We start from the raw sequence: 11,941 nt of genomic DNA on the forward strand, positions 1-11,941 counted from the left end.
AGACTGTTAAAAAATTACTTTGGAAATTATGTTTATATAGTGATTGCTTTTTTTATAGCAATTGCGCGATATGCATATAAAATACTTTGATGAAAAATTCATTCGTTAATGATTAAATCAAATCATTCGCAGACTTAACGTTACATCCATTCAAAATAGAACCTATCAGGGACACAGACCAACTTCCAAACCAATTCGGTAATCGAAACAAAAGTTTTCAAATCAACTATTCCATGCATGTACAGAATGCACCCAAATGTAAAATTGGACTCCGATACATATATCCAGATCAGCGGTTCAGAGTTTTAGTACCGACGAGCCCACGAATGTTTCCACCAGATGAAATCCTTCAAAGGGATGCACCCGCAACCGTGAAATTCAATTAGATTATGGATACCTACGGACTCTAGGGCTTGCCCCTCTGATCTCGGCTGCTTTCTTCAAAGTATTCCCAAGTCGCCGTCTGCTTTAACGTTGAATGGAATAAGTATGGACATTTCATCAGTTGGAATGTCTCGCTTCAGAATAAGCTGGTAGAAATCGTAGCAAGAATGTGCATTTATAAAAATAATTTAACGTAAAATAATTAGATAAACACATCAAAATTAAAAAACACTTTTTTACTAAAATGCAAAACAACATAACAAAAATAAATTTTGATACAAAAAGACTTTCCTTCTGACTGTCTTAAAGGATGAAATCATAAAGCGCCACAATGGTATCATAGTTGCAGAGGTCACGGTCACAAATTGACCACCAGTAGTTGTACAGCGGTGACTTGATGCAACCCCGCCAAATATAGCCATCAGCCCTGAGCGCTCTTACTGCACAAACTTCATCTAAATTGCAGTCTTCCACAGGTAAATTAGCACTGAAATTAAGCACTATTTTAGTATTACATTTATGACGTCAACAATAAGAATAAATCCGCTTTATATGTCACAAACTTTTAATCACTGCCAATAATTCATTGAGTTTGACTTGACTTAACATGTAAATATCATAAAATACTGTTGCCTAGTTTTTACTGGACGTGTGATTTATGAATATTTATGTAAAAGTTAGTTAGAATGTCAAAAAACGTCACGTTAGAATAAAAAATGTTACAGTTTGAAATCAAACTGGAACGAATGATATAAATTGTTAACCGCCTAAAAATAAACGGACTCACATGTTTCCTTCTAAACAGTTTGCACTATCGAGCATATCACCAGTTTTGGTGGTCGTGTTAACTTCACATCTCAGGCAAGACATATCTTTAAACACAGATTTTCTAAAATGCCTCGTACGTGAGAGCTCAATAACATTATCGACCCAATCTCGCTTGTGGGAGAACATAAACGGCATCTCAGAAATGGATAGGTAGTTGCAAAGATTGCAGGAACACACGTAGGTGGTGAGATTGTGATTTACGTTGAAACATCCACGATCCATTATCCCAAAAGGCGTGTGCAGCGAATAACACAAATCATCGTCACGTTCGCACATTACCGACGTTATTCTGAAAATTCAATATTCACAAGAGAAAACAATTTTCCAAATATGAACAGTAAACTAGGAATGAACTCATGTATACATATTTGTTTACGCTATTTTGTTTGGGAAAAACTAGGCATATCAATTATGATGTTGTCTCTGATATCAAACAAGCTGATACCGTACAATACGTATACGGTATTGTGTGCTTAAATAACAACTCATTCTGTAATAACCTATACTCACAATTTGTTTTTGGGATCATTACAATCTTCTGACTCAATGTTATTGCACATTATACATGAACGCCTCGGGTCACTCAGCTCTCCATCAACTTCCGTAGAATTGCGACTATTTGCAAACCCAACGATATCTCGTTCCTTTTTATCAGGTTTAGAATTAAATTTTGTATCTTTATAAAGATGCATAATTTCGTTCCTTCTATTTATTTCATTGCTGTCGGTACTTTCCTGCTTCTTTTCTAGCAAAGTAGTAAGAGGTACGTTTTCATCTACTTCAGTTGTATCGGTCATATCGGTAGATTGTGCAGTAGTAGAAATACTAGTGCTATTCATATTGACTTCACTCATAAAAATATCAAGAATTGGTTTATGTTTAACTGGTTCCAACGTTATCGTTGTTTCGGGCACAATACTTGTATTAGGTATAATTTCTGGTATTTTCTTTTTCAAAGCAATTTTTTTTATTTTTGTTGTTTCTGCAGTGTCGACTAGGTCGTTAAAGATTTCTCTCACATTTTTGACCAGAAACGATACTAAATTTTGAGATTCCTCTGTTTCGGTTGTCTCAAAAAAATCTGTCTCACCGATTTCTTCTACTTTTCGTCTAAAGTACGGTAGGTGTGTATGACTTTTGGTATTTTCTTTTTGCTCGCATTTTACATTAATAATAAATAAAAGTAAATAAAAAAATCTTCTGTTCATTGTTCTGTTCTTGGTTAATGGCAAGTGATTCGTCGATGTCAATGTCATGTTGTAATCAAAATTGAAGTTTGGCGTACTTTTAAACGTCAATATACATGATAGACGGCCTTTTTGATGCAAAATTTTATTACAAAAAGCTTTTATTAGATGAAATATTCCAAGGTGTATTTCATTGTGCATATCCAAATAAAATTAAATCAAATACATTTGATAGATTTTAGGATTATCGTGAGTATTAGATATAAATTATATGTGAACAAATTATGTGAACTTGAGACAACAACAGGTCTCCTTTTCCTCCTTGCAGGATCGTCTTTCAGTTTGATATCATTTGAACGCAATTTTAATTTTTCTGTAGGATTTGGGAATTTATCGGAATTGCACTCAGTATTATTGCAAAAGAAAAAAATTGAATTAAATATTGGCTTATCGATGCATCCTCTGGACACAAAATCTATCTCATCATCAATATTTGTGTAACAAAGCTGGTTGTTGGCACACACCATGTAATCTGCACTGTAAAAAAAAAAAAACAAATCGGGATTATAGGACTACAAAAAAATATATAATCATTGTATTAATATTGTAAGTTACTTACTTCTTGCCATATCTACAGTTCTTATCAGACGTAGGATTTGTCCCTTTAGTTTCACAAACTTTACACATTAGATCCATTGCGTACAGAGGCGTTTGAAGACGAGCGTTATCATATTCCCAATCGCTGATTTTCTTATAATCGTAATGCTGTGTGTCGAAAGAAGGTTTGTCGTTACAGAGAGGACATTTACATACAAATGTCCTATTTACCCGTCCAGGTAATATGCAACCCCTTTTGATGAATTTAGGATTGATTTCTATGTAACAGTGCTCAGCGTCAGCACACTTCTTTGTTGGCATACTGAAAAGATTTTTTATTTCTATTAATATGTTTTAATGTATGAAAAAACAAAATGTGGAGTAGAACTTGTAGAAATCACAATATGAAATTCGGTCAATAAGCTTAGTTAAATGAAATATAATTTCAGGGGTGGGAAAACTGAAATACGGAAGAATGTACCTCATGCCTTCATAACAGTTATCATCACTTTTTGACGAAGTGTTCCCAAAGCAAGCAAAACACTCCATTCCATAAGGACTCGAGCCATTGTATACGTCCCTTGATTTCCTCGGAACTCTTGGCTCAGGCGTGTTTGTTTGGTCTTCTTCCTTCTCTGTAGTAGAACTTACTTCAACATCTGTTGTAAAAAAAACATCATCAAAATTTTGATCATCATCTTCCACTGTATTAGCTGATATAATTGAAGTATCGTCCACAATTGTCTCTGTGAAATAGAGAACTTCTTCAGATATATTCTCATAGTCAGGTCTGATCCCTTGTATTAATGAAAATAATACAAAAAGACTTAAAAGATTTTGCGCATTTACGACTAACATTTTGCAGGTTATTTTAATAAGAAAGGTAATGTCATTCGCTTTTTTAATTTACGTGAAAGATGCTACAAAAGAAGTTTCGTTTTCAGATTTCGAAAGGAGTTTATTACAAAGTTCTCTCACTTAGGTTTTAAAGCCAAGAACACAAGATTATTTAATTCCAACTTCGTTGAAAATATTGCAGTTATGCTAACATGGTCCTCTTACATTTTTTTTCTAAGGAAGAGAGCATGTTATTGTTCCATTATACCTACCAACACAAAGAACATTGTGTAACTGCCTTAACATGGAACCCTTCAAGGATGAAGCGGACCAAAAATTGCACAAGGAAAATTACATGTTGTAAGTTTGAGACCATAAAACAATAAACAGCAGAACGGACTATTAAGTAAATTGCTAAATTTCTTTGGCCTACAGCTCCGGCCATACAATTTTACACTTTACTTCACTTGTTTCATTAAAATTCTGAATATACTAAAATTAAGTAAATTGCTCTCACTTTTGGAGCTTTTGGGATGCGAAATATTATTATTTTGAAAATATACTCAGCAGATGCAGAAAAACAAAGCCGAGTTGAAAGCTAGAAGCTCACAGTTGTGTATTTATCCACAGCATGTGTGTTTTGTGTCATAGTACCAGAACACGACAAACAAATGTAATTTTAGCTTGAAGCTAGACGACTTTAGTATCAAGTTTGCAGTTAGTAATGGTCATAGGAATATAGGTACCTGTTTGCATTCATAGCACTCGAGTGATGTATATGCAGGCAGATACTATAATCCGTATGGGAACGCAAATGTTCGTTACTGTTACAATGCACGGTCAAGCACGATATGTAAGGACTAACCAGCGTTAAAGGAAACTTGATAACACCTCTATGCGTTATTGATGCGCTACAAACATCCAGTTAGGGATTTCTAGATGCGGTAATGCAGAAATATTTCGATTCTCAACCAATTTTAGGATTGAAAGTATGGTTATGACCGTGAAACTGAAAAGAGCACACTTAAACAAATAGTTTTTAGAAAGACAATATTTTGTGGTGTGATTTATACCAGAATGATCCTTTGATAAAAAACAGTGTTACGGCAAACAAGACAACAAAAAAATAACAATGTGGTTAATCAGAGCAATTTCAACCACAAACTTACATGATAAGTAAGCACACCGACTTTTCGCAACAGCGTGTAAACACTCAAAACATAATTATCATCTCACGTCAAAAGTGCAAATTGGGAGCCATACACCATACACACAACTCCTTACATCGAGTTGAAAGGCTAATAGTAACTATTCAGTAATCACGCATCTCCTGGAATAACGTCTTCTCACGTCCATGAACGTCGGTCCCTCGGCACGATGCCACGCTATAATTCAACCCAATAATGATTCATATAAATTTGCGAAACGACCGAGAGGTGCAAACTGTAAGAGTGAGCGATGCAGTGTATAATTTGCTAGAGTACAGGCCGCGGGCGGATTATGTAGTGTTGCCAACACGTATGCAGAGATCTATCGATACAATTTAAACGGTGTGCCGCAACGTGTATGTATTTTTATGGGCGACGTGAGTTTATGGGTGATCGTGACGTTGCTAGTTTTAAAATATTGAACTGAGATAAGTTACTGCAATAAAAATATACATCAAAGTGTAATACCTTGTATGTATCATCTGACAATGACAATGAAATATAATTGATATAATACTAAATCCTATCATATCATTTTCCATGTTGCTATAACGTAAACATGCGTAACGAAACCTGAACAATGTGTGTTGTTCAAACAATCAAGCATTAGCTGGATTATGTAAACACGATTCATATTTCAGCTTCAATAGACGCATAATTAACATTTAATTTAATAGTCATTGCAATCTATTACCGTGAGCTAAACAAAGCTGTGTAATATCGATAAAATTTTAATGTCTATTGTTCGCAGCACTAGCAAAGCGTGTCATTTGGTTTTTATCATCATGATTAAGTTTAGCTTATTGAAGCATCACCTTGCATGGCCGGTAATTGCAAGAAGTTGGCGTTAAAAGGAAAAATGAAGTAAATCGATATTTAACAGACATCGATCAAGTAAGTATCAAGGTTATTTTTAAAACAGCCTTGACGAGTTAATAACTGCTTTTATAATTTATGCTAGTGTATTTATGTAAATGTACCGCCTTGTGATAAGATCCGACTTGAGTAAAGAAAGAAAGTGTATTGGTAGTATTCAAGTTCAAATAGTGATGTGACTATGTACTGAAGCAGGTAATTATTATCTTGCAAAATTACAACTGTCTACGATCCATAGCCACACATTTGACAGGAAATCGAATGCTGACAGGAAGACTTAGGAATTAATAACCGCTTATGACAGGCTCTTGCAATTCCCAGATTTCAGGACAAGATGTATTGTGTTACAGGACTTAATGATCGGTCGGCTGTCTCCGTCTCCGAGTAACCACTTCGTCACAGTCCTCATGTTACCTTACCGATATTCATTCGATATTCACTAACGACCATCACTAGTATGCTTCTTGTTAAGGCACATTCACAACAATAAGGAGAAACTTGTTACCGGTAGCTGTGGAAGTAGTTTCATTTTAGTGGTAAATAAAGATATATAGGTTTTTGTTGTAAATAAAGAGTGGATTATAACTATCCCGAAGATTTTTTTTCTTAAAAGGGTGTCAATGTATTATCACACCAAGGAAAAAGGGTTGCCTATGCCACATACTCGCTCATAATATACCCACGTATATGTCTCATAGCCATGTAAACGTAAGTAATTCAGAATTAGTATTCGTGTAACGTATAACGCGCAGAGTAATATCTATGAACCTACGCGAAGTAATAACTGTTCCGCGAAGAAAAATAATATAACGTGAAATAACCTCCATTATATATAAAATTCTCGAATGGGTAACGACTAGCCTTTTTATTTTGTACTGTTCATTTCCTTGGAGTAAAATTGTCGTCAGTGGTAAAAGAGTTTATATGGCATTCAGGCAGCATGTTAGTGCTTTTGCTTTTTAAAAAGAGAACTAGCTTAAGGATTTTTAAAAGGCTGGGTATGCATACTCTGCATGCCCCTTTAGTCCATGCAAGTTACGCGCCATTGTCAATTCGTCACGTCACAGCGACGATATTACAATCTTAGAATATTATCGAGCCATTAGTACTTGTAAACTAAGCTTTACATCATTTCTCAAATCATGTCATATGAACTGCAAATCTTTGTTTACTCTTTGGATCGTCGTCATTGTCTATGACTCAACTGCGTTTTTTTTTTATTTACCCGACTTCTAAGGAAGTTTCGTAATATTTATGTGATATTTGTCTGTAAATGGAATTGCTTATTTTTATTATTTAATTATTGGATTAGAAAACAGGAGTACTTTTTGATGTTCTACGAATATTATGTCACCTCGTTTACCATCCTCATCATCATACAAAAAACGTTTTTGTCGTATTTTCAAAGTTACTTATAAACTCTATTCCCTTTTCGACGATTAAGTTAGGGCTAATTTTGTTTCTTAAGTTATTTGTTCTCATTGAATTTATAGCCGGTGCGCGTCAAGAACAGTTGAAGAATTCCACTTTAAATGTATAATTTGATCTAATTTAGAAACTTATCTAATGAAAAGAGTTTGATCTTTTGCTGATACGCCTTTTAAGTTTGGTTCTAGTACTAAATTAATGGCTCTCTTTCTTGACGAAAAAATGTTAAATGGATATAACGAGCAGCTGGAGAAAATTAACCCAAAGTTAGATTATCTAACAATCTTTATTGGGTCAAATTCTCAACTTCTTTAGTACGTAACGTAGTGTGTTTTTAGTCAAAACATTTTATAAAACTCTGTACTGAAAATAGGTATGTGTTGAATTTGGATGGTTAAAATAGATTTATTTTAATATACCTACATGTTTTCAGTAAAAGATTTCACAGAAGAGCAATATATTTTAATTAGGTACCACGTACTTATACGGTTTTCGGAAAATAATTATCATGTAAAAAAAATCCAAACTTAATAATTTCTTAGTAAATACCAGAAGAAGTTGCGTTGTTTCAGTTTACATATTATATGTGCTACTATGATTTTTTTCATAAAGAAATTAGGTTACCAGAAGACTCAGTGAAGTGGAGAAGTCGATAAGCTTACACGAGTGTTCCTTTGAAGATATTTTTACATCTGCGTGTATTTTGAGGATTATAAACATTCACAACAAAGAAAATACAGAGCAATTGTCGCCTATTGATACTGGTACTAATATGGTGGCTTCAGATTCACATAGAACTACAGATCAAACTAACTTCGGTAAGTAAATAAAACCCGAACTGAATTTGGAGTCCTATTTAATTTTTGAGAGGATTTGTGGTAGCATCTGTCCCTTAATTGAATGACTGTTCTAAAAATTACGAGACCAATGAGAATGTTAACTAAAATGGTAACCGTTTCATAAAAATATGTAGTATTATAGAAGATTTACATAACTGTACTCCTCTAGTTTTATAGTTTCCGCTTGCTTCAAAATAATAACCATTGAACGTATGGGCAATATCGTTACAATGTTATACTATAATACAGTAATAGCGGGCCTCCTCCCAACACTTTAGCGTCCGCCAGACCGCTGGTCACACTGACCAAGGCGTTTGCATAAATCCTCTTCCTTAATTTAATGTCGCATAAAATCACAGGTCGGCGCAGGCAAGCGTGCATCCCTCACAGCCTCGCCAGTGTGTACCTTTTTACCACCCATTGTAAAGTTTTTTATTACCTGTAATTTAATATACTTTACTGAATCACCGTGCAGTACATTGCCGCACAGTTTATGGTTTCATGAAGCGCTCTTTGCATGTTCAAGTGTGCCTTCTATCTAGTGTGACTACTGCATTATAAGGTCACATTTTCAAGTAGAAAAATAGAAGCAATTTTCCTAATAATCTGATGATACTCCAAAGGTAGGTAAGTGCGGATATAAAAAGCGCTTCTCTAATCTAGGTTCATCTTTTTTATAGCATAATTTTAGCCGCAAGTTAAAAATGAAAATTCCTTTTCGCGCTCCAGATTTTTGAATCAGGTAAGCCTTTTGTAATGAAGTACGCGCGTAATGCCTACTTGTGTTTTTGTTTTGCCGGAATTCCGACAAACATCATTATACTAAATTGTTGGTTGAGCTAATATTGTAAAAGGTCCGCGAACTTCGTTATTCCTTGTGTACTTTAAGAAAAAGTTACGCTACATCAAGTAACGTATAAGCTGTTCAAGTTTAATTTAATTTTGAATTTACTTTCTTCACTAAAGTGATACTACACGAAGAGTAATGACGCATGCGTCTTGGAAGTACTCTTGTGGAAAGCACTCGAGATTTCCCATATAGCCCAGTAGATTTTCATTTCAGCTAAGAGGCATAACGTATTTTTTACGATACGCTCACATAATACATCTTTAGCAAGCCGCTTTTGGAGCATCTCTCTGACGGAATTGATTTTGCATTGTTCGTAAGTCAGTGTGTAGTATAATAGCTTTATCACGTTACAATTAATTGAATAGACTCTCTAATATGCTTAAACGTTGTGCGCTGTTAGATGATATCAGCTGGTATTAACAATTTAATGTAATACGAACTATATACTTGAATATGGGTTTAAGCATAGACTCATTATGGCGGATCCCATAAGTTGCATTGAAGATAGTTTCAGTACTTTGTCTTAACTAACATGCAGCCTGCTTATTAATACTGTTACAGTAGATTACTTTATTGGGAACTAAACTTACAAGTAATGACGTTCATGTCATTGAAATTATGTAATTGATCGTGATTTATTGACACTGAGAAAGAGAGATAATAATTTTGAATAAAATCCGATATGTATTTGTACGTTTGGCTCTACACAAAAACATTCCTTTATTTTGTATGAATTTATAAAATGACGTTGTACTCTTTGTGTTATCTTTACGGTTCGGTCAATAACAGCATTTTCATGTTAGTTATTTTATTACGGCCTGCCTTGAACCCTTGAAGTTTATTTTGATATAAACTTGTCTGCATCGTTGCCTTTGTAATTACCTTTTGTTTTGGTCGAGTAGGTACATGCATATTATTTGGTACAAGGTACCTACTGACCATTATAAAAAATTTGACAAAATATAAAGTCCTGATTGACAAAAAAAATCTTTAATTCACAGAAAAAGGATCAGATATTTTACTTTTTTGTACACTTACTTATAGTACTAGGTATTTTGTAATACGAATTATACCTGTACCAAGAGTACCAAACAGTTTATATTTCTCATATAAATATGAACATAGAGAAATAGGATTTCTGTTACTACGTAATACCTTAGTCGCTTTTAATCAGAGCTCCATAATATGTAGAAATACTGTGAAACTCAAAAGCTATAGAATTCAAGTAAATGCAAATATTCCTGTATTTCTCTGAAAACAGTTCCCAATAGAAAATCAATAGGTAATACTATCAACATATGAATCCTATAAAGGCATATGTGGCAAATTAATAGGTATCTGAGAGTCACAAGATGCTTATAATTTACATACGCTGGTAATTACAATAGAAAGCTCCCCTTATAATCAATATAGAATTTCTATTTCACTGCTATTAACTATAAAGTTGTAATTTGGTAAATCTTATGTTGATAATCCTTATAATGGGTTCTAAAAGAGTTACTTACTTAAAGGTGGAAGTGAGTTTTAGAAAAAAATATGTACCTACTTACTAATGTATTTTTTTCTCTACTCATTAATGTATCATGCTTATTGTATCTAAAAAGTACATGCTACTTTAAGCACACTGAAAGAAAGCAGATTAAGTGGTGATCCAAATGTTTGATGGGTTTCATGCAAAGGAAAGAAATCAATCTATTACTGGCTGTCATTGAACATCCTTGGGAGTCGTTACGGGTAGTCAGAAGCCAGTAAGTCTGACACCAGTCTAACCAAGGGGTATCGGGTTGCTGGATTGAGGCTGCCTGGTACTCAGCTGAATCCGGTTAGACTGGAAACCGACCTCAACATAGTTGGGAAAAAGGCTCGGGAGATTATGATGTAAGAAATCAACCTTTTTCTACAACTAGAATCCGGAATCGTAAAAGCAAATAGCTAGCTGGTAAAGTGTAATTAATTATATTTCATAACCCAAAGATATCGTCGGAAAATTTTGGTAACAACAGATAATTATAACTCAATAGAACATTAATTAATCACTACATAATTATAACATGTATAAACATACCTACTTAATGTAGACACTAATCACGATGCTAGGTAATTAATTATAATTCAATGCTCAAATACGCCATTATATAGAGCTGTTAGTTTACGATCATCCTATAAACAAGATGCTTGAATACTCAATTAAATTGATTGTGTTTATTGAAGGGAATCAGTCATTATGCATGGCAGAATGGGTGCTTTAGGTAGCGGGATTATATTATGTATCTACTCTATGTTATATCCTAGTTATATACCTAAACTGTGTGAAAGTCGGTATGGTTAGAAATAATTTTACTGGTGAGGTGTCGACTAAAAGAAGAGTAAAATTGGCATAAGGGCAGGAGGATGATGATCATAATGTGTACTTAAATTGTAACACTATTGTGGAAAGCCAAGATTACTATAACGATGCTTTTAAGGCGATAGGTGAGTCTAATTATGTACCTGTTTTTAATCAACTTCAAAACAGAAGGAGGTTCTCCATTTAGGACTGCACATATTTACTTATTTGTTTGTTTTTTTTTGTCCCTAACAAAACAAATAAAAAAATTACTAACTCCATATCATCACTATGATTAGTTACGTCACCAAATTCCAAAGCCAGTGACGTTGACCAGTGAGCACCGGCAGAGAGATCGCCACCGTGAGCACGCTGCAGCTATAGGGTTACATTGTGGGACTCCCTTCATCGTGCGACAAGGAGCTTCGAAGAAAAAACAGTAACTAAGGTTACTGTTTAATTAGGCATTAATTTTAAGTAGGCAATTATTGAGAAAAAAATCAGGCTTGTTTAGGTATTAAGTTAGGGGACAAATAAGAAAACCAAGACAAATATCAATTGTAGATATACCTATACCATAC

At 34.2% G+C, this 11,941-nt stretch overlaps 1 protein-coding gene across 1 annotated transcript; it reads right to left on the minus strand.

The window, feature by feature from the left end:
- Positions 1-604: 604 nt before the first annotated feature.
- Positions 605-3,875, minus strand: LOC110370293 (uncharacterized). The gene is made up of 5 exons (XM_021326039.3): positions 3,478-3,875; positions 3,019-3,318; positions 1,723-2,936; positions 1,172-1,501; positions 605-871 (listed from the first exon to the last, which is right to left on the minus strand). Exons 3-5 carry the CDS (start codon positions 2,598-2,600, stop codon positions 688-690), a joined length of 1,392 nt encoding a protein of 463 aa, XP_021181714.3. The 5' UTR covers positions 2,601-2,936; positions 3,019-3,318; positions 3,478-3,875; the 3' UTR covers positions 605-687.
- Positions 3,876-11,941: the final 8,066 nt, after the last annotated feature.

Source organism: Helicoverpa armigera, chromosome 7 (assembly GCF_030705265.1).
Source record: "Helicoverpa armigera isolate CAAS_96S chromosome 7, ASM3070526v1, whole genome shotgun sequence".
Lineage (NCBI taxonomy): Eukaryota > Metazoa > Arthropoda > Insecta > Lepidoptera > Noctuidae > Helicoverpa > Helicoverpa armigera.